The 24,083-nt window shown below is 39.6% G+C and overlaps 1 protein-coding gene across 1 annotated transcript; it reads right to left on the bottom strand.

Annotated features, from left to right (window-relative positions):
• Positions 1 to 1,357: 1,357 nt before the first annotated feature.
• Positions 1,358 to 23,179, bottom strand: BDKRB2 (bradykinin receptor B2). Its single transcript, XM_079309576.1, has 2 exons — positions 22,931 to 23,179; positions 1,358 to 2,737 (listed from the first exon to the last, which is right to left on the bottom strand). Exon 2 carries the CDS (start codon positions 2,733 to 2,735, stop codon positions 1,596 to 1,598), a length of 1,140 nt encoding a protein of 379 aa, XP_079165702.1. The 5' UTR covers positions 2,736 to 2,737; positions 22,931 to 23,179; the 3' UTR covers positions 1,358 to 1,595.
• Positions 23,180 to 24,083: the final 904 nt, after the last annotated feature.

The following is a 24,083-nucleotide window of genomic DNA, read 5'->3' as shown; positions in this document are numbered from 1 at the left end:
ATATTTACATAATTTAAATTAATGTGATATTAACATAGTAACATTTTTATATTTTACTTCTCAGTACCAAATACTCAGAAATAACTTCTGTTGCCTCGATAACCTCTGTAAGGAGTTCCTTTTGTGTAAGGGTTGCTTATGGATGAGACAGTATAACACTGAATATAACAAAAAGTCTTGCAGTGTTTCATCATAGTTGTCCCTGTTGCTTCAGACAATTAAAAGGATAGGCAATAGAAGTATTTATGACATAGGAGTATACTGGATTATAAAAAAAAACATGGAAATTGCCTATAAATTATATACAGTGATCTAAATCCCATAGTCTTTAAATCGCATCTCCACACTTCTATTTTTCAGCTTAGTTTTTTGAAGGTTTAACACAAATTTCCCACCTTAAATGAACTTTATTGCTCTATTCAAGCTCTGACGGATAAAGACCATGTAGCTGTCATCTGAGGTTACTCATGTCACCAAACTCCATTTCCCTTGGTAGCTTTAAAAGCTGTAACCTTAAGTGCCTTGAAAAGAACAAAGACTCTTAGCTTTCTTAGGTCACCTTCCACTCAGTTTTGATCAAGGTTCCTAGAGGTTAAAGTGCATACAGACAATTCAGTACACTATGAGTTTCTTAAGGCATATAATCAACTTAGTTCAAAAATATAGACAATTGGGGAAAAGTTATCTTGTATTAAAATCTCACAGATTAGTTCTACAAATAAAATGTAGGTATTACTAGAATCTGAAAAGGCCATTCTTGAATTCTCTAAGCTTTCAAGAGTTTCTTCTGTTTGTGAGATTATACCAGTTCTGCTGAGGTTTTAAATATCTATTGAATAATATTAATTTTGCTCTGTGAATACTAAAAACCCGAGTCTCTGAGCTGAAGTGTAAGCATGAATATAAATAACATTCAGTCACTCAAAAGGAGTAAGTGAATGCTTTCACTCCAAGGTAGAAGGGGTAAGGAATCTTCTTCTACAGAGAAAACTCAGCTAACTTCAGGCAGGTGGGTGCAGGTTCCCTTCCACTACTGCTTTACCTTTTTTCAGCCACTTTTCATACTTGCTCATGTAAATCTGTAACTGACCAGGAGCAGTTACAAAAAGGCACTGCTTGCCAATGAAAGAATCAGATAGTTTCAAATGACTGAAGAGAGAAATTAAAACCCCAAAAGATGGAAACATCTAAAAACGCATCTTACAGAATTCACTTAACAGAACTTACTCACATACAAGCCCCTCCCACATCAAAAATCTTATCTAACACACTATTATGGTTACCATATGTAGCTGTACAGTTTTGACAATAATTTTTGTACTGGGGCTCTGTTCAGAAAAACCTTAGAAAAACATTCCTGGTGTTGTTCAGCCACGAAAATGAAAGTAAGCTACAAAATGGGATTCATGAAAAACAATAATGAAAAACATCCAATAACATTAGAACCAGGTCTCTATGGAATTTCCATTAAGATGAAACCATTGTTTTCACTCATGTAAGGAACGCACGTGTTTATTCTGTGGACTTGTAGCAGACAGATATGGAGACTGATCTGTTAGAAGGCTTTCTTCCTTTAAGGATTTCCTAAAATTATGCTATTGGGATAATGACATAACTGACTTTTTCCTTGGGTATTCGCTTGAAATGGAAGTTCTTAAAGTGTCCAGGGAGTTTTCCATCTGCGCAGGCTGTAATTTTCTGCACCTCTTTGTGAACAAGTCCTTGTAGAATTCCACAGCCTTCTTCTGGAAGTTTTTCCCAACAATCACATACAAGACTGGGTTCAGGCAGCTGTTGCTAAAGGAACAGTATGTGGCTATCTGGGTCAGAATGTCATTGATGTCTTCCAGGCACTTGAGAGTGGGTGAGAAGTAACGGATTGTGTCGATGAAAGTGGTGATCTGGAATGGAAGCCAGCAGATGATGAACAGCAGGAGCACAGCAAGGACCAGCATGGTGGCTCTCCTCTCTGTCTGGACTACCTTCATGTTTCGTAGCTCACTGCTTCGTAAGGCTTTGATGATTTGCACAGTGCAATAGGTAATTACACAGAACGGGATCACGAACCCCACAATATTCAGCAAGCTGTTGTTTGTGGGCTCCCAGTAGCTGTCTGGGTAAAGAAGAACACAGGCTGTGATGTTGAGCTCTTCAAAAGAACGCAAATTTCGGAACACCATTGTAGGTGAGCACAGGAGCAGTGCACATGTCCAAATTACAAAACAATTCCATTTGGCACAGACGGTTCGTCTCATCCGTCCAAGGGACATGGTTTTCACCAGGGCCAGGTAGCGGTCAATGCTCACTAGTGTCAGGAAATAAACGCTGGAATACAAGTTCATGTAACTCATAATATTGACAGCTTTACAGAGAAACAGGCCAAAAGGCCAATGAAAATCATTGGAAATATTAATGGCCCAGAAAGGTAAAGTACAGACCAACATTAGGTCAGCAAATGCCATGTTTGCTAGGTAAATTTCAGCCACTGTGCAGCTGCTCTTGTGGAAACACAGGACAGTGAGCACAAAGGAATTTTCTATTGATCCCAGAACAAATATAAACCAGAGAAATCCAGGCTGAAAATCCTGTATCCATTTCCATACATCTTCACTAACACATCCATTTTGACCTATCTGGTGCCCTGAATTATTGTGGAAATATTCTGGAGTGACTGTGAGCTCCTGGGTGGTCATGTTGTACAGCTGTGTATCATTTTCAGTTGTGATGGAAACCATTTCTGTGAAGACAAAAATAGGTGACATAAGATTGCTACATCTAGCTCATTGCTGCAAAAGACACAATAAGGAAAGCTGTCTTTTGCTTTTCCTCATGTCGTAGAAGCATAGCTTTTGGACAGGCTTACAGTTCCCTGGGTTTCTTCTCATAGACACTGGGTGTGTCTGTGGAATGTTTTACAGACTGCATTGCTATGGACAGCATATATTATTTATGGACTGCATTGCAATTTTAGGCAAGTAAAACAGAGGGGATGTAGCAACAACAGATACTGTTATGAATGGGTTAATTGAAGAGAACATTTAGAAGCCTTTGTTCACTAGAACTGATCTGCAGAAAGTGTGTTAATTCTTTGAGGATGTTCATCATTAGTTTGTCTTCTTGTCTTTTTCTTTCATTATCCATGTTCTCCTAAAGGACAGGTGTACCTTGTGTCTCAGGTGGGTCATGGCAAAGCTGCTAGTTCTGTGTCACATCCTGCAACATTTTACACCCTCCCCTGTAGAGCAAGAATTGAGTGGAATTCAGTGGTGCTTCCTCCCCAAAGAACAGCATATATTTTCTCAAATGTTATGACTGTACAAGACATTTAGTTTGCAGCTGTAGTTTGCATTGAGAACACTGAGGGATCAGTGCTTGCCAGCAGTTGCCTTTTTCAGCTTCTCATGGAAATTGTCTGTGTGTTTCTGTCTCTGTTGCAGTCTCTTTCTGCAACCAAGTCACAGAAGAGAAAAATGGTAGAATCTTCATGAGGGAGCTCAGTTTTAAGAGGTGCTCAGAGGGTGGGTTGGCAATTTGGTAGAGACAATGGCCATTCTGGCCAGCCAGGATCTGTCTGCAGTCAGCCAGCTTGGGTGCAAGAGCACAGTCTGAAAACCAGAACACTGTAAACATTCTACAGACCAGAACAGCCTGGGATCATACAGAGAGCTATTTATGGGCAGAAATGTCAGATGTGTACTTAAATGTTACAAGAACCAAACAGAAGTTGAGTGTGCAGCATCATTCACTACTGAAAAAAGCTTAACTGTGTTTTCTTGTTCTGTGTTCTTGGATAATAAATGCTGAGATATTATTCAAATGCAAGATAAGCTTCCCTGTACATATGATTCTCTAAAATGATTGACAGAAATAGTATTAATCTTTTTCAGGTCTTTATAATAACCACTGTTTATATTATCATTTGACTGGAGCTTTTCAAATATATTTTTAATTAAGACATTTGTCCTATTCAATTGTTAACTTGGCAGTGAAAAGGGACACTTGCAATTCCTGAAAGGGTGAGGGTTCTCACTTGTTTTCTGGTTGCTGGAATTGTTGGCTGGTAAGTGCTTAATATTCATACAGAAATTTGGCTACTGGTTGCAGAATTGATGAAAAATGATGGTCATATTTTATGTACTTTGTGTTAATAAAACACTGCAGCACTTGAATATCTCAAAGTCCAGCTTGTGTGGATGTGAGAGCTGCCACTAACAAAATGCAAACAGCAGTTTCAAGTCTCCCTTCCTTTCTGTGCTGGCACTTTTCACTGTAAAACACAGAAGTGATATACTAATGGATGGCCAACACGAGATCATCTGAGAATAGAGAAGTTCTGTTGTCTGATGCAATTATCAGAAACTGTTTCCTCTGCTGGTAGGCAGTGAACCAGCAGAAAAAAGTAAATTGCAAGTGCATTATTTTACACTTTGAGGATGGATGTAAGTACCTATTTAATAAGATGAGCATTAGTAATTCAGAGAGTGGTCATAAAGGCCATGTTGACTTTTTCTGATTTTCCCTCATTAACTCAATTTACAGTAAATAGCAGCTCCAAAACTGCATATTGATTTGTCTGTATTTTCTCTGCAATTAATCTCTTTCAGATTTTGGTTTTAGAAGGGAAAGACCTAGAATACTTTAAAATAAATTAGTTATATCGTATAACTTTGGTCAAGGAACAGTGTGCAGGGACTAGTTAGGATGTCACCAATTCCATCACATGGGGCTTCTGGCAACCTGCCTCCTTCATCCTGAGCTCCAGTCCTTCCATAATGAATTGCTAAAAATGTGGGTGTGAACAAGGAAAATGTACTAATTATCGATTTACAAACCTAAATGTTTAGGGTTGAAATGATCTGCTTGATGCTATTCTATGCCACACAGGAGACTCATTTAAAATATATGATTGCTGAATGGATTATGATTGACAAAGCCACAGCTTATAGAAGGCAGTGATGGCAGTGATTTGCTGTTTTCTTGTCATATTTTGATGAAAACACACATGATCCTTTCACACATTTTCTACAAATACTTTCTGTGCAATGCACAACAAGCCTAATATCTCAGCAGAGACTTTAAATAAGATTTTATGTGCATATTTGATTGAAATACTGCCCAACTGAGATAATCTATTACTACTGATTCTGAGGGCCCCCTGTGGGGGCTGAATTTGAACCTGATGGAGTTCAAATCCTGTTGTGAGTCACCTCCTCCTTGACAGCCTATAAAACCCACTGTCAGTCATTATCTCATGCTGTTCTGGAGTATTTTTTTTAATAGCATTGGGAACAAAGTATGGAGGGTTTCAGGGTAGTCATGGCCTGGACAGTGCTGGTGGCAGCCAGCCCTGTGCCTCTTGCAGACACTGCTCTCACCAAGGCAGGAAGGCTTTGGGGTTGGCTCATGGGGGATATTTTGGGTGTTGGCAAGATCCTGCCAATGCTGCAAACAACAAACCCTTGCAGAGGGAGTGTGAAGAAGGGGTTAATCAACTGTTGGGTTGTCATTACAAGCAGGTGGAAAAGGACTCCAAAAGGGTGGTGGTGACCTGTGCCATAGCCTGAGACTCTGAGGGCTGGGCAGTCACCAGGGCACCCTGGTGTCACCTGCCAAACTTATGGGATGTCCTGCTGCTCAAGGAGTGACCCACACGTATGGCACTGGGGGAAGCATGCCAGAAAACAGCAAGAGTTAATCAGCAAGCCAAGGATAACACCTACAGTCCAACAGAGTGGTTAATCCTAGAATGTGGAGGGAAATCTCCATGTTACAGCAATACATGCTGGGGCCTATGGAAGCTCTTGAAAGAAAAGGAGGGGAATATGTTGAATTGGATCAAAAAGCCCTCTAAGGATCAAGAGATATGAGCTAAGGAATGGAAGGATAGAGGGAAAAAGGTCACAGCTCAGTTAATGCTGCTACTGGGTTAATGCAAACTCTGGCACAGCTTTACTCTGCAGATTGGACATGCTGCTTCAGGTGAATGTTTTTCACATCTCTTTTGAGTCTGGATGAAGCCCTACAGCTACTCAGCTCTGACTATTAGTACTGCTGCTGGTGTTAATCTTCTTTTGTACTATTGTAAACATTTTCATACAGTGAATAAATAATTGTCTCATGATGGTCTTAGTCATGTCTTATATAAGGAAAAGTTCTGAAATGTGTAATACATGTTTAGGTCATTTTAATGTTACTTGCAGTGATCTACTCTGTGGGAGTAAGAGAATTTGTAATGTGTATTTTACAGCTGTTGTGACTTGGCCAATTACATGTTTTGCAGAAACAACGTGTGGAATTTGCAATTAGAATATTCTGAGGTTGTCATAATATTAACATTGCTAATTCCATCCTCAGAGACAAGAGGTGGAGCCTAGAAAAGGTAAATGCTGTTATGATGGCAACTGCTATAATGCTCTTTGTTGGAGCAAAGGAGAATATTAAAAAGCATAGATACACAGGTCTGATGTTTTCCTATACAGTCTAATTTGCAAGGACAAAGCATAGAGTGGGCTCAAGGCCCCACCAGTCTTCTCTAAATGAGGAATTTCTTTGATGGATGATTAGCCATGATGAAAGTTGCCTAGAAAGCAGCCTTATTTTACATTTATTTCAGGGATTCCTTAGCAAGACCATGTGAAGGGTAGACATGCTACATCCAAACAGTAGCATCCTTAGTTGAATTTTACAACTATCTGGTTTGCTTTAAGTGCTGTTAGTGGCCAAAAAGGTTTTCAAATACACAGATCTGGCTTGCCATACATTTATAGAGCTTCACATACAGCTGGGGGTCAGTGGCACAGAGGAGAGAAAAAGCTGGGAGCAAAAATATGGGTTTGAATGGGTAGTTGCAAACTGGCTGGCATCTGACATGGTGGTATTTTAGAAGATATGTTAGCCACAGAAAGAAATATCAAGGGCTGCCTCAGCCTCTCCTCTGACTATTTCTCTGCAGAGCCCCACCTGCTTTGACACTGTATTTTTTGTGTGAATTAGTCCACCTTAACATCTCTGAGCCCACCTTGGGCAGCCACATGTCTCCTGTGTAGTAATTATGTCAAGATGGGCACAACTATCATCATCACCAATCCTTTATTAAAAGCTTTTCATGCCTTCTCTAAGGCATCTTTACACAGCACTGACTCTTTTCCTCACAGGCAGCTCCACACAGCACTGACTCCTTCTCTGCAAATTTCCTTCTTCCTTTTGCATGACTGGCTAAACCCCAAGCTGCCCAACCCTGTCTGTTCCTCACACAGCATCTTCTTACCTTGTCCATCCCTTGCACAACCACACATCCCTTCCTCCTCACAGCACAGCCAGCAGCCTCCATCCCAAACTGCACCAAACTCAGGGTCCCAAACTCCAACTAACTCTTGCCCAGTTGACCCACTCTTTTATAGCCCCCATGCCCATTGGCAGGCAAGGCAGTTTCCACTTCCCAGTAATTGATACAGCTGTAATTCATCGAGGAAAATTTCCTTCTACATTATCCTTTACAAACTATTCTTCTACACCTTGGTGGTGCCTATTTGCCAGGCAGCCTTGCTTCTTCATGCCAGCATAAAAGCTACAGTAAATGTAACACAGGAGCTGCCAGAGCCATGAGAGGAAAAGGGTATTTGCCTGACAGATCTGCTGTGACTGAAATGGGAAATAGCAGGAGTTTAAAAGCTGCTGTAGGTAAGGGAGGTCTTCTACTCTGTGGTCTGTGCAAGGAAGCCTGGAAGTCCTGCTGACTGTGAAAGTACTGCTGCCCTCAGGAGCCTGGAGTGTAAACCTGACAGACTCAGCAAGTTGTTAGGATGCTGTGGTGATGTCCCCTAAACTGCCTCATTTGTGACCATCAGACAGGTATTTGCTGGTCAAGGAGAGAGAAGTTTAATTTTAACAGCTTTGGAGGATTTGGTTCCAGGACAATGTCCATTGTGAAGAAGACTAGTATTTTTGTTTAGCAAAATAACAAAACAATCTCAATGCCTAATTTCTCCCTCAACCATTCCAGCAGGTCTAGCAGTCCTGAAGCACACATGATGGGATGGCATAAGCTGAGACTTTGCTCAGCAAGAAGCCAAAGGTGTGCTGGAAGATTGAGCTTCAGTAGTGGACTCCTACATTCAGAATCTAGTATCAACAAAAATACAGGCAAACCATCTTGTTTATAAATTCTATACCTTCTCCATAAAGTTTATTTTCAAAGCTTCTATTTCAACCTGGTCTTCTTGCAACTTTTACTCCTGAAAAAATCATCTTGGTCATCTTTCCCAAGTTCACAGGGTTAATCCAAGCCCAGTGGGACTGCTCACAACCCTCTCTTTGGCTTCAGCATGGGTTGGGTTTATATCTTTAGATGGACGAATATTGGAAGGTAAAATTACATCACTCTTGTGGCATCTCTGAAACATGTTCTGAAATATTCTCTGAATTTCCTTTTAATTCTGTGTTACTGTGGAGGCATTAGTTATTTTGGAGAGGTAGAGGAAGCTTGGGAAACATTCCTAAAATGTTCTGCTTTTACGGATCCCGCAACATTAATTTTTAATTTCCAATCTTTGTATAATGAATCTCTAATGGGCTTTACTACATTTGAGGTTGTAGATCAGTGGACACTTTCTGGGCAGTGTTAACTTAAAGGTTTCCTGCTTTTCATTCACTCTTCACTGTCCCTTTTGTTTTATGGCTGGCCTTGCAGTTCATGAAGCTTCATGTTGAACCAGATTCAGCAACTTGCCTGGGAAAAAGTAACCTTGCAAAAGAAAAAATTCTTTTAAACACAAATCAGGCCCACAGTTTGACAGTAAAGAAACATTTGTTTACATCTTTTCTGTAAAGAAAATATACAGAGGAGGTACTTCTTAAAAGTCTAATTTTTAGATATTTATTGTTGTGTAAGCTTGAAGCACACAATGGAAAGAAACTGTTGCTCTGGAATTGCCATAAAAGATATCTACATCAACTATATCAGGAAAAATTGGGGGGGGGGGGAGGGGGGGGAGGGAAAAGCTGTTCTGTTAGTTATTTTAATAACAATGAAACTAAGGTGAGAAGAGGCTACTCATTTTTCTCCCTGTGTGGGAGATGAAGCCAATTCTATCTAAAGAAAGATGTGGAGAGAGCAAAGTCTAATCAAGTGCAATGCATAACATATTTTTTATAACTTTTATGCAAAGCACTTTGCATAGCATAATTTTTCCAAGTGGAAATCTTGAATATTTTACTTTAAGCTCTCTAGGGTTATAATTTCCTAAACAAACCCTATACTTTTCAGCTTTAGAAACCTGGTATGCTATTTTTTTCAGTACTCTTTATAAAACCCAGTCTGTGATGACTCTGACAAAAATGTGTACAATAATTATAACTGAAATGGAGAAGAACAGCATGGCTGGACTGTGGTGAAAACTGAAGGAGGAGGAAAATATGAACTGGTTCAGAGAAAAGAACTGTCCTGATAACAGAACCTTTGTGTAAGGGAAAGGGCTCATCTCATTATAAAGTTTTGATTTAGTTCAGATGTAGTGATGATGTTTGAGTCAGTCCATGTTTGACCTCTGACTTGCTGCCATCAATATTTTAGAAACTTTTCTATTAAGATAACCTCCAAAATATTGCAAATGTTACCAAAGCTGGATTTTGCTGTCATTCTGAAAAAGCAGATTTAGTACAAGAATTCTATTTAATCTAAAGTGAGAAATAACACTTTCAACATTAGAGGCTGTTTCAGGTTAAAACACAGAATCTGCAAGTTTCTCCAGCCACTAAATCATTAAATTTCAGCCTTGTAATCCTCAGAAATTTCAAAGACCCAGATGGAAAAACCCAGAGCAGCATAGTTTGATCTTGTAGGTGACCCAGCTTTGAGCAAGAGGTTGGCCTACAGACCTTCCCAACCCACATTATCCTAAATTCCTTAATTTGCACTTCTTGTGCTAATAAATTAAAATTCCAATTGGATTAAGGCCATCAACAACAACAACAACAAAATCCTAGAATCATAGAATGTCTTGGGTTGTAAAGCACCTTAAATATCTTCCAATTCCAACCCCTCTGGAACAGGTCTGATCACCTACCATTCCTGTTGCAATGTTTATAAATGCCATGTTGTTATTGTGATGAGTAACAGTAATTTTACTAAGATTGCTTTATGAAAGTGAGTGGGTTCAGTATCTCCTGTGAAAATTTCTCAGACAGGCTGTTAGGAGGCTACATGGGCACATCCAGTCTGTGATGAACACTAGGACTAGATGGAGCACTCTTGCCATAAAGATGTAGTTGCACTTTTGTTGCATGTATTAACTCACTGGGCTGTTCTTTGGAGTTATGTAACTCATCTTGTATGGAAATCTTTCACAGATCCCAGTCCATAGAAAATACCCCAATAAAATATGGCTGTTGGTGATACACTGAGTGAGGACATTCCTTTTGCAGAGAAACAAAGCACCATTAAATTGGAAAGGGAAGTGTAGAAGCAAATAAGTAATGGGAAATGTTAAATCCATTGAACACTGATCTAGAGTTGTGATGAAGCATATCATAGCAAGGCACAGCTTGGATGAAGGAATGAAATATGAGGATAAACAATAAACCCTCTGCTAATATTAGAGAGGGTTTATCAATAAAGTAAAGGACTGCAACTGTGGAACCATCAAGAACTGAAAATGTGAGACATACTAAACATGTGCATGGTGATGTGATCACAGCAACAATTCCCTAAGTTAAATATAGATCTGAATAGGCCTGGTTTAGCATTTAGTTTTCCTGAAGATTTCTGTTATGTTTATGCTGTGCAGCTTTTCCCTTCCTTTTTGTATGTGATGGATTAGTGAAAGCAGTAGAACTACCCTGAAGTAGAACTGCCTGTACTTCTCAGCCACTTTTATAATTGTAGTTCACAAGCAGAGAAAGAAGTTTAATTCCAAAACTAACTGCTCTGAAAACAGGTATCACTGCCTTTTAAATCCTCCCAGCACACACTTCAACTTCTGCTGTTCAAACAGCTTAGAAAGTTTAAGCTGTTCTGATTCACAGAGTTATTTTTTCCCTCATCTCCATCTTTCTCAAGACAGTATATTTCTATGAAGAAATGAAGTATATGAGGGTCTTAAATAGAAGTGTTAAACAAATATAAGCCAGTTTGTTCCACTCTTTGTAGTCATTGGGCAGATGAAAGATACATTTCCAAATCTCTATTCTGTTTAACTTGGAATAAAATCTGGAAATTGGGTGATTCACATGCCTGTATACCAAGAGGCCACATGCTTATTGGATAATGTTGATTGAGAGTATTTATCTTTATGAAGCTATTTCCATTTAGAATAAATACTTAAATAAATATTGAATCTGAGTCTTAAATCTTTGGAAATATCATCAGTTTTGAAGTTTATAATGTCAACCTCACAACTCCTCCTCCCTCTCCTTGTGAATACTGCTCTTCTCTTTAATTCTTCAGGATTTTGATCTTCTTGGACCCACCCAAATCCTGCTCCCTTAGGCTTAATGTGATTCTGCTCCACAGCCTGGTGTCCCTGAACCAAGATGATAACTTTTTGATCCTAACAACAAAGAACATACATCTTATGCAACACAAGTCACAGCTGGATCTACAATTTTGTGTGTATTGTAGTGTGTTTGTTCAAAATATTTTGACAACTGAGAAGGAAAATATTCAAACAGGAGAAAACTGACCACAAGCTCACTCTGCAGGGCTGGCAGGATAGTTTGGTTTGTTTCTTTTGGCATTTCCCATATGAGAACAGGTAAGGTTAATAATGAGTGCTCACTGTCCAGAGCTCAGTCAATGACTGGCCTTTAGGTTAATGTCAGGAGAGTGAGAAATCTAGGAGCTGCAGTAGGAGTGGGACTGCAAAAGGGCTGCAGGAATGAAGAACACTCATCCACCTGACTTCATCCTTGAGAACATTTTCATGAGAACCATGCATGGAGTAAGATCCAGCCCACACCTGGAGTTTGGTTAGGGCTGGGAGAGTGATAGGCTGTGTCTGCTCTTTCAGAGATAGGGTGAGCCCTGTCAGGCCCATGCATGCATTAGACATGTTTCTGACACTGAGTCTTACCAGTCCTTTGTGTTTTCCCATGTATGTGATATTGGGTCAGTCTACTTTTGCATACTGCTGTTTTGAAATCTGTTGTTAGTATTTGCTTTCAGAAAGCTCTGAGCATAGCACTGAGCTTCAGGTCTGTAGCCATGTCTGACTTGTGATCTTTTGGGCTTTGTTAATTTGATTTTCATACTTGGTTCAAAATGATGTTTTGTATTTTCTATTGTTAGCTGGAAGGCCTCCTGCGAACAGGAGATATGATCACACTGGGGTTTGCTTACATTTTTAAGATTTGCAGAGTTTATGTTTGGCACTGGATTTGTTGCTCAGAAGATGACATATATTAACATAATTTATTCCTGTTCCTAGCTGGTTCACTGCCTAGCTTGATAATATCTCCCCCCATTGAACTGCACATTGGTGCAGTGAGAGAAGCAGCCAAAGCAGTGCTTGCAGAGAAAGCAACATGCCTTGGTCCCAGGAGCCTCACAAGGCTCCCTGGTGGGTGTCAGTGACCGCTGGGAAACCTGATCTTGTCCTGGGGCAGAAATTTTGCATGTCCCTTAACACTCCTGCACTCATGGTGTCTGACTAGACAGCTGAATGATCACAGCTTGCATGAATTAACTGAAGTACAAAGACAAATAAGAGACTATAAACTTCCTGAGTTTTATAATGTGGTGTGTAGATTTACAAGTTGGGACAATGTCAAAGGTGGTTGTAACTATTCCCTGAGCTCTGCAGACACAACAAAAATTCTCTGCTGTAGACAAGGGATTTCTGTATCCCACCACCACTACAAAATTAAGTGCTTAACACACTAACATTGTGAGATCAATTTAATATCCATTGCAGGACTCTGATACCATGTGAAATGGCAGGTCTGATGGTATCAAACAATGTGCCTATGAAATGGCAGACAATACCCTGAGCCCAGTGAATAGCTAAGGCATCCAGTGATAAAGAAATGAAATGCTAGTGATCCTGTCAAGAGTGGCTTGTGCACTTAGATTATATTTCTTTCTTAAAGTGAGGATTTCCTGCTTTAGAAACCAGCCTTTCCTGAAACCCAGATAGCTCAAACATATTGCAAGAACCAGGCTAAAACCATCTAAGCTGGAAAAGAAAAAGGTGAATTTTCACCTGGCTGATGACATGGGCTGGAGGAGATGAGCCATTCCTAGTGTGGGTTCTCAAAACTGGTCTTGGGGTTTATCTAGTTTGGTTACAGTCCTGTACAATATGAAAGACAGGAGAACACTGATGAACCATGACAGTGACATAAATTGCTCAGTATCTTTATTACAGAGAACAATAGGAATACCCTGCAGAGAGAAGTGGATGATATTAGTAAAGTCTCAGAGGTGGAATGGTAAAAGGCTGTAAGTCCTGAAGAACATCAGTTCCCCAAGAATATTAGTTAGTGATGCTCTTTTATTTGTTCTTGCTGTAGAGGAAGCACAGAAGAGCTGTTCAGAAGTGCACAAACCTCCACTGCAGGCTCCCTCACTGATGTGCACGTGAATGCTCTCTAAAGCTTTGTTCTTTGATGCATTGCTCCCACCAGACCCCTTCAGCTCAGTTTAGCCACACCTTTCTCTTAGCAATTGCAATACTTCTTTTCCCTGGGTAACAGCATTAGGTTCTCATGACTATGTAAAATGTGAAGGTCTAATGGCCTAATAGTAATTTTCAGTATTGGTCCCTCTGAGCATTAAATATTTAATGAAGAGATTTGCCTTTCATATGAACTGGCTGTGTGCCATGAAAGCACTTTACTTCTAGCACCTTGAGGTCATTTTGGCAGCCATTTAGGAAAAAAGAAGAGATTTGCCATCTCAAGTGCCTCCAGCCACTATAATAGTTACACTGTTGTCATGTATTTGCAGTAATGCAGCATTTCCCTCACATTTTCACCACTGTCTTTCACAGGTGTGGCCTTTGAGGAAAGCCCAAGTGTCTCCAACAGCAAAGAGCTCCCAAAGAAGCTCACAGTATGTGTGGCTGACTTGCTGTTGTCACAAAGTCTAATAATTATTTCTTTGAAAGCTACTGCTTTCCTCATTTCTTACCATACAGGTAACTAATGATTTTACTTCTCTGGAACTAGCAAAAACATAGAAGACATTTTAACCCATCACATTATGTCTGAAAACCACATTTGCAACTACACAGTCATGCCTGCCAGCAGCTGGACGTTTCAGTCACTACTGCTGTTCCCATTGCTGAGCCACATGCTGATGGCTCTGTGCAAGCAGAGGAGACCTCAGCACAGGACTTTAAATCAGTAAAATGCCTTGAGTATCTTAATGCCTTTCACCACAGGATATATGGATGGCTTCACTGAGTAATGGCACAGTTTTTAAACAGCACTTCAGGCTCTGACAACAGAATAGGCTAGAAAGTATCTAGCAATAACTGTGTAATACTTAGGTGAAATTAGGGCTTTAATTTTGAACAGGTGAAATCCAGAAGAGATAAATTTAGCCAGGTTGTTCAGGTTAGCACCTCTAATGTGTGGGTTTCTGAAGATGGTCCTAGTTTAGTTTAGAACTGCTGACAACAGCAACACTAAACTATAAACTCAGATTTCAACCTCCTGACTCAGTTTTCCTGTGGATCATCGCAGAGAATGGTCCCTAGCATCACTGATTTGTGTCATGGAAGAGAATACAAATGTGACATGATACTCATTGTCTAAATGGCAGGTTGTCTTTAAAAAAGAATTTGAGGGTTTAAATTTCATATTCTTTTAAAAACTAAAATCAGAGTGTGGCAGTGCAAGCAAAGGTGAGTTCCCTCCTCAAGAAGAAGCCTAGTCTGTAATGTCCTTCACTTCTTAAATTATAAACTTCAGAAAGCTATTTTGCTTTGTCCTTCCTAGGTCAAACACATCCTCCTGTGTTGTTGTTTCTTGAGAAGCTGGGACAGTAATTTCATATTATTTTTGTGTATCTGCTCCTCACTTTGCCAGTACATTAAGTACGTGCAAAGGGAAAGAGGTCAGTTTTCAGATAGTATTGTTAGAAATCACCATACTTTATATATTGCAGAGAAAAGCTCAAAACCAGATCTACCTGTTAGAAATGGTGTGTAATTCACATTATCGTGAACTTCAAACTCTATTGTAATTATCTTGATAGTAACAACAGATAGAAAATAGATGTAATCCAAATGGAGACTATTTTTCTACTGAAAACCCAGGGGAATTCTAATGACAACAGTTCTTTAGTGGAATACACCCAATCTCTATTAGATTTAAGTGTTCAAATAGATGCTGATAGGGATTTGGTGATTGAACTGTACAAACATGGATATGACTTTCAACACTGAGAGATCTAGAAGATTCAGGACACTTCTGTAGCCAAGAGGCAGTGTAATTTACAATGCTGATTTACAACAGTCAGTGTTTGGATTACAATTTTAATTTTGCCTTTTCATGCTTTGCCAGTGTTGAAATTAAATTGTGTATTAATTTATTGTTATCCTTTTTGTTAGCAACAGGAGATGACAGAGCCCTGCTGGAACCTGGTGCAGACAGTTTGTTTTTCACTCTGCTTTTAGAGTTTCTGAGCACTGGTGTTCACAAAAAAGATATGGCCTATCTGCTCCTTCCAGAATGTCAGACACAACAAAAAAATACAGGGTAACAATTTAGTCAGAGAGACAGATTCCCTTAGTATATGCCACAGCTCCTTCAAAGAACTATTGTACCCAAAGCAAACAGAAAGATAAAATTTAATATCTTTGACATTGACACAGACATTGACTCAGCAAGTTTGCCAGTGACCCAAGTTGTGTGGTGCAGGTGACTGACACACTGGAGGGAAAGGATTTCATCCAGAGGGAAGGAATTCCACCCAGAGAGAAGTGATGCTTGAGAGGTGAACCTACACAAACCTCAGGAGGTTCAACAAGCCAAGTGCAAGATGCTGCCCCTGGGTTGGGGTGACCCCTGGTATCAACACAAGCTGGGATGGAGAGCAGCCCTGCCAAGGAGGACTTGGGGTGCTGTGGATGAGAGGCTGGACATGAGCCAGCAAAGTTCACCTGCAGTCCAGAGAGCCAGTTGTGTTCCAGACTGCTGCCAAAGCAGAATGGCCAGCAGGGCAAGGGAGGGGCTCTGCCTCTCTGCTCTGCTGCAGTTGCTGGATCATAGTTTCTGGTACCTTAACCTCACATATTACTACAGCTATGTAGGAGATAGTTTTTAAAGTGTTGGAGGAGGGGAAATTTTATTTCCTATTAAAATGACTATTAAAACAGAAAATTCCTGGAGAAACTGATTTTAAAAGAAAGATTTTTCACAAAATATTAGGGTAATATAACAGAAAATATTTTAAAGTTGCAATTTCTTTTTTTGAACAAAGAAGATGTTCTGACTGCTTGCAGTTTAGCAGGTGACCCAGATCCACTTTTGCTCTCTCTGGCCAACTAAGAGTTTAATATCTTTGCAAAGTGGAATAGGTCCAAAAAAAAACCCCAAAAATCAGAGCCTGATTCACTACAGTTTATGCCTCAGGCACTTGCTTAAGAAGGAAGATGCCTCTTTCAAAATCCCTTATCATGCTCCCCATACCCAGGCAGATTTATTCTCTGAGTGTGATTTGTTCCGTGGTTTGTTTTCTTGCTTTTGTTAAAAATGTCAAGACCCTTCACCAGTTTTTCTCTGGAACAGAAATGTCTTCTGACCAGCTTTGTTAATTTTGTAAAACATTCTGATTTAAGTTAGCCACATGACTGTTGACCTTGTGACCCATCATTTTTGCCCCCACTGTAGAAGAGAAAGCACAGTGCAGGATTGTGTGACAGTTTTCTGCAGCAGGCAGCAAAGGCTCATAGCAGGATGTCAGGACAGGAGCAAGTGAAGGGGAAATGAATGGATGTGAGGTCTGGAATGGAACATAATGCTGCTAAAAGAAACAGAGGAGAAGCACTACTGTTGGAAAGAAAGGAAGGATGGAGAAGAAGAAATGTTAAGCTGAAGGAAGGAAAGAAGGGAAAAAGAGGGGTTTAATTTCCCAAGAGGGTAAAGAGCAAAACCAATTCTTTGGTAAACCAAAGAATGAATAACGATTTCTGCCTAAATCAGGTATATTCCAGGCTTATGGGAGCTTTATCTGGGATTTTCATTTAAAATGTTAGAAAATTTAGGTAATTTACACAGTTTGGATCTGTATTTTACCCAGCTTACAAATAGCCCAAAATCTGAAATAGTTTGATTCTTGTTTTTAAAGTCAAACTTTTCTTTGATTTTTTTAAAGTTATTTGACCAGAGTACATTTATTCTAAGGCAAAATTTATTAGTATATTCCATTGAATCCTTTTTTAAAACCAGAGAAAAGTGTGCAGTGGAAACTACTTAACCTGTCTTTGGAAATACATGATACAAAAAGCAGAAGACTGAAAATCCAGACGTCTCATACTGTACATATGAGCTGTAGTATGATTTAAATGCCAATTTGGAGACTACATCTATTGTAGAAGAAAATGAATTGCTGTCTTCTTACATTTCCAAAAAAGACGGTTCCCAAAGTATTGCAGGAAACTCTTACACAAAACTGACTCCACTTTGTTACTTCTACTTCCTTCTACTTCTGGGAAGTGTCCCTTTTGCTGTCTCAGCTGACTGGAAATTATGAGCTATAAGGTGACTATTATAAAGAAAAAAAAGAAAGGTTTCCCAGAGGAAAGACATAATCAGAAGGTGAGGGCACAAAGATGTCTTATGAGATCTGTCTCCACATGCTGATTTTAAAAAAATCTATATAAGTTAAAACTTCTGTGGCAGATATCCCAGCCATTCATGAGCTGCATTCACATCTGATTCATCATGTCTGCTTTAGTCAGATTGCACTAGTATAATTTTGAAAATGAACTTGAAACTCACAGAGGAGAAGGAAAAAAACAGGTATGGAGAAAGCTCTTAAGTTTTAAACTGGTTCCCTTGTTCTGGTAAATTCTTTGTCTTATTCAAATTTGCTATTTACTGTAAATCTCTACAGATTACAGTCTTGGAAGCAGATAACTGCTTTTGCTTATCTATCTGCCCATGAGGGATGGTCCCAGCTCCTTATGACTTGGAAATTTAGTCATTGACTGCAAGAAGAAAAAAGCAAAAAACTGATTTTGCCCAGCAAACATAAATAAATAGATAAATAAAAAAAATCAGAAATACACCTGGTGTCTTGATCTGAATAGATACAGAAATGTCTGATGAAAATATTTGATAGTTGATTTGAGCAATGTAAAAAATCTGTGAGGAAAGTTATGGAAGTTCCATGTAGGATTGTCCCCTAGCAATGGGTAGCACAGGGCTGCATGGATATGCAAAGGAATGTGTTTTATTTCCCTGACAAGATTCTAATAATTCTAAATATGTGTTTATGAGTTTTTATATATATATATATATATATATATGTATATGTGTGTGTACAGAGAGAGAGGAGAGAGAATTTCCACAAAGCAGACATTTCCTGGTCACCTTCAGTGCCTCACACCTTTTGCCTGCTCCTTTGCTGTTTACTCAGGGAGAAAATTGTGTGCACTCCTAGCACCAGTAGAACCAGGCATAGGAAACCTTTCTAGGTGATGCCAAGGTGAACATCCATCTGGGAGCTGGTCTTGGACAGGTGTAACAGGATTCTGCATGAGGAGCATGTGGGAGGGCTCCCCACAGTACAAACAGTGTCAGGTGGGTTTGTGTTAAATGATTCAATCTGAAGAAATAAAGAAAAATTCATCCTTGAGCTCAGGTATCAGACAGATTAGACTGTTAAAATAAACAACCTGATGACAGCAGGCTGATTGTAAGATTCATTGGCTGAATTCAGTGTGAATGAAGCTGTATAGTTACAAAGGCTGGCTTTTGATTTGGAGCATATTATGTGTTCCAGAGCTGGGTTTATCTGTTCTGATAGATAAAGGAACAGGTATGGCGTACTTATTTTTGTAATCTCCTAATTTCACAGCTAGGAAAATCAGCCTTTCACAGACCTTTCCCTCTGGAGTCTGAGGCCAGAACAAGAGAATGTGTCAATGATATGTTTGTTCAGCAGGCTACCAGTGAGCAAGTCACTCATCTCTGCTGTTATATCCATAAGACCTTATCTTCTATAATCTGTCATTACTCTCCTGATGCTGATTTGGAGGACACTGCATTCAGTCCAGCTGAGAATTGAGCCTGTGTAATTTCTTGTATGTCTTTTTTCTGTGCCTCCATCTGGTTGTTTTCTTGGTGAACTGTTTGCTGCTGTCTAGCAGGTAGGACCAGGAGCACAGCTCTGGAGACACTGCCATGCTGTCTGTGTTACACTGATGGGCAGAGGCTTTAGGGAAAACCAGTGTGCAAAAGTCCTGTAAGCACAGGGACAGGCTGTGCCTCAATTACCTTCCAATCTAGGCAAAATCCAATTATAATACAGAATGTAGAATATGCTTTATTATAGAGAAAGACTGCTGCAGAATGAGATGAGAGGTGCATGCACAGCTGAGCCAAAATCTAGCAACAAGTACTACAATATTTCTGTTGTCCTACTTGCTTGTTTCAGGATCAGGTCCCAGCTTTGAATTATGAAGGTACCTGATGAAGCACTTCCAGTTTGTTGGCCTGCCCACCACCTATATGGAGTGTATCCTTCACATCAGGAAAGGGCCACACGGCTGTGCTCCATGTGTGTGGGTACAGGGACCTGCTGTCCTTTTGTCACCCAGGCAGTTCAGAGCAGCAGCCCTTCAGTCAGGCAGCTGGTAGGAAATCCTACACCACGGAGAGGGACAGACCACCCCCGCACCTGGGTGCGGTCCCAAAGGGCTTATTCCTTGTGCCAAGGCAGGAGCAGTGCAGGAGGAAAAGCACCTATGACCAGTTCTGCCTCTGGGCATGCATGCCTCAATCCTGTTAGTGTTAAAAGGACCTTGCCCTCTTGATGGATCACTCGCCTTTTTTTTTTTTTTTTTTTTTTTTTTTTTGTGGTATTTAACTGCAATCTCAGATAAAACGAATGGGAAAAATGAATTTCTGCATTTTAACAACTCCCTTCTCTGCAAATTAACCATAGTCTGAACCGTGTCCTTGCAATACTATCACTATTCTGGAAAAAAGTGTGCAAAGCTACTGAATCTGCAAACCTGCATGATCAGATTTGTTTGCAGGCATCACACAAACCAACCCAACCTTGCTGAATCAAGTTGAGGAGTTAACATGTAAGGGATTTAAATATAGCACAGCAGCAAAAGTAAGTAAAATCCACCCTTTCAGGGAACATCAAAAGTCCTGAAGTATTTTGGTGAAGTTTTGCAGCAGCTTTGCTGCAATGTCCGTGTGCTTGGGACTTGCGTATCGTCAGACTGAAGAGCTTTCAGCAGGGCAACTTTGCTCCTTGTGTTGCTCTGGTCTGTGTCCGTATTTATACGGTCTGTATCTGTATTTAACTCCTAAGAGGGGTGTTGGACCATCATCAAAGCCCCTCAGCCCCAATTCATTAGCTTTACTTCTAATAAACGAGGTGTCACCACTGGGGTGGTCACAAGCAGTTCCAGCCTGATCTGTGTGAAGCCAACCTGCAGTGGCCAAATGTAGAGTACTGCTCTCATCCCCTGTGCCTCGGGGCTGGCACAGGTCTGGGGTGCCCTCTGTGCCTCTCAGAGCACCCAGCCAGGGCAGAAGCTGGCTCAGCCATGTGCCTGCCACCCCTGTGTGAGTCAGCACCCCAAGGCTGCTCTAGGCTGTGATTCCTCACCAGCTACTCCTCATAAAGCCCAGGAAAGGCTGGCAAGGGACAGCCTGGGTCTCACTTTAAAGTCCCCTGTTCCTTTATGCCTCAGCCAGGCAGAGGCATAACTTTCCATCTTGGTGTATGCTAAATGCGAGATAGAGGGAAGATAAGCCTTTTGATAAGGTTGGGGGCAGCTCATCGGTGTGGAGTCCTTGAGAGGGAGGTTTAAAAAACCGTGAGTGACAAGAGAAAAAGGTTAATGAATAATTTTAAAGAAAAGTGGACATTTTAGCCAAACTACATTTTTCTCTGTGGTTTTTTTTTTAATTTTAGACTTTATACTGATTAGCGCTGCTAATGGGTTCAGGTGTGCTTTTGCAGTTGATTTGGTTACTGAAAGGAAATTTGTTTTGAAAGCAAAGCTCTACTTCTGATAAGTGTTCCTAGACTTGCAATATGAATTATTTTTCCTCCTGTGACTTAAAAAACAGTGGCATTTGAGTGACTAAGAGATTTTTACACCCTTCTTTTAATTAAAAACAGATTATCAAACACTGGCCATTCTTAATAAATTTTAGGGTCTTCATAATGAACGTACTAAAATTCACCCAAATCCCTTTTGTTTTCTGCCTGAGAAATACTCGAAATATTAAATAGCTACAAGAATTTTTAAAGTTGTTTTCCTGTGCAAGGATGGGATACTTATTTCAGGAAGCTCTAACTCAGTAGGAAAGGCAGTTCTTTTGTTAGACTGTTGGTACAAAATGTTCAGGTAACACTGAGTAACTCAATTAATCTTGCTCTCGCATGTACTCAGGGGCCCAGTGGAAAACCTGACAAAGATTTACTGGAAGTGTCTCTGATCTGCTATTCCCAGGTCTTTATTAACTTTGGTGTATTTATCCCTTCTGTTTATGTTTTCACTGTTCACATTGAAAACATGACAAATGCATTGGGAAGTCTATAAATGAACCTGGAGTGCTAAGACACTTCTCTTAATTTTTTTCTTAATGATTGCACATTATCAGAGACAAGATAAAAGTCATATGACTGATATTACTCAATATGTTGATACTTCCATCTTAGAGACTCATATGTAAAATTAGAGATTTCTTTTACCTAGATAACTGTCCTCTAGTTTCTAAGAAAAATATGTACAGCTGTTTAAGATAAAAGTGTACCCCTATCTTAGGAGATGGCATCTCTCAGATTACATACAAAATGTTAAAACAAGAATTCTAATGGCTAACTATTTAAACACTTTTGGCTGTATGGTAATTTGCTATTATTACACTAAAAGGCTGCTTAGGATACTGAATAATGTAAAATGAATAGCTAAAAGTATAGCAAATATTTCAACCTTTGTGGGGTTTTTTTTTATTCTAATTACAGTACCACTACTAAGCTCTTTGTTTTCATCAATATCTTGAAAGTCAAGCTGTTACTGATTTTTAAAAATTTTCCTATGGATTTTGAAAATAAATTAATAACGTTGCTTAATAGTTACCCAAACCTTTCTTCTTCTAGTACAAGTAAAAGTTTCAAAGGTTTAGCCTTTGCCTTTTAATCAGCACAGATGAGACAGATTAGCAGTGTAAGGTACACAGACATGCACTTCCACATCCTGCCCAACAAAGTTTACAATCAAAATAATAACAGAGAAAAAACATTGTTACATACAGGAAATAATTGACTCTTTCTTCTCCCTACGATTTTGTAGGTAATTTCTCAGCTGAAACCAAAGTTAGCTGCTTGTACTTTCTGATTATTTTAGTGAGATGAAAGAAACAGTGTCCGTGGTGAGATTACAGACATGAAGTGTGACTTGGATAGGAGAAATCCCTACCCTCCAGCACACCAGCCAGTATCTATGGCAGGTCAAGTACCCTGTGGCTTTGATAGTGTATCAAAGTGTATACTTTGAAATAAAGAATTTTTTCTGTAAATATTATAGCTCTGCAAAACCCAACAAGTTACAAAACCGTGTTAGCAAAAGTAATTTTTCTCCTCTATTTTCCCGGAACAGTAATAATATCTGCTCTCTTATCTCTGAACCAGAAACACATTAAGAATTCAATAAGTGGTTTCCAAGAAGCAACAAACCACACTGAATTTAAATAGTAAGAGCTTTTCCTATGAAAGAGAAGTGAAAAAACATACCTTGACTGAAAATTCACCTCTGAGCAGATACAAATGAGTGAAGTGCAACACGTCTCTGGCAACAGCTCCTTCTCTAGTATGAATGAGTCTAACTTATGATTTTACTGCCCCTCCCTGAACACAGCAGAATCATCACTCTGTTGATGACATCACATTCCTGGATTTTCTCCCATACTAAATTTTAAAAACTGTTTATCTACTGTATCCAGTGTGAGACCACTGATATTTTAGCATGGGTGGCAAACAACACAAACACAGCTAAGATACTGATGTTCCCCAGTGTGTGTATAAAACAGTCATGTGTTTGTACAACATCCTCCAGAATTGTGCATGAGCATGCACGCACAAACACACAGCTCTTATCCTGATTTGGGATAATGAAGAGAGCATTTTTTATTTTACTGGTGTTAGAGCTAAACAAGCCAGCTATCTGGAGGACTTGGAGCTTTAAAACAGAAAAGATCAAATATCTCTTTTACAGTCTAAGATATCTTTTTTTCCATGGGAAAAAAAAAATACTGTTTGTATTCTGGAAGACACTTCTCTTCTCTGACTGCTTGTTCTGCTGAGAATAAGTACAGAATTAAAATACCACTTGAAGATTAATTGGACCAACATTTCTTCAAGGCTATGGGTGAAATTTCTGTATGAATCAGAATTATAGCCAGACCAGAGCACACCCTTTTACTTACTACATTGACTTTTATTCTGGATATCAGATAATTAATGGAAAACTAATCTTAGACTGTTATTAGAGGCACAGCTGGTTTTCCTGTAATATTTATGCAATTCAACTGAAATCTGAAATGGAAACCATGGTTGCAGAATTCCTCACAAAGGACATGCCTCCAATCAAAGGAGAATTGAACAGAGAAAAGAACAGTCCACTCCCTTAGTTTGCTACAAAATTCTAATTCTGAAAGTGAACAATTCAGGAAAAACACTGGTCTATGTTGTGACTGGTGATACCTACAGTGAGCACATCTGGCTCCCACTCTCCACTGGTTTGTCATTTACAGTTCTCATGCAATACACTTCCTTGGTGTGTATTCTGACAGGAATTGCTGCTTTGCTTTCCAGTATTTTCCTTTTCTTTGTCTTTCTCGGAACCTGTCATAATGGGTGCTTGGTACGTTTTCTTTCTTTATTGGAA

Source organism: Erithacus rubecula (assembly GCF_903797595.1).
Source record: "Erithacus rubecula genome assembly, chromosome: 6".
In the NCBI taxonomy this organism is placed as follows: Eukaryota; Metazoa; Chordata; class Aves; order Passeriformes; family Muscicapidae; genus Erithacus; species Erithacus rubecula.
The sequence above is the reverse complement of the archived record's forward strand: the minus strand, read 5'-3'. Positions and strand labels throughout refer to the sequence as shown.

Coding starts and splice junctions, on each gene's coding strand:
- BDKRB2 (XM_079309576.1), bottom strand. CDS start 2,735: ATGGTTTCCATCACAACTGAAAATGATACACAGCTGTACAACATGACC.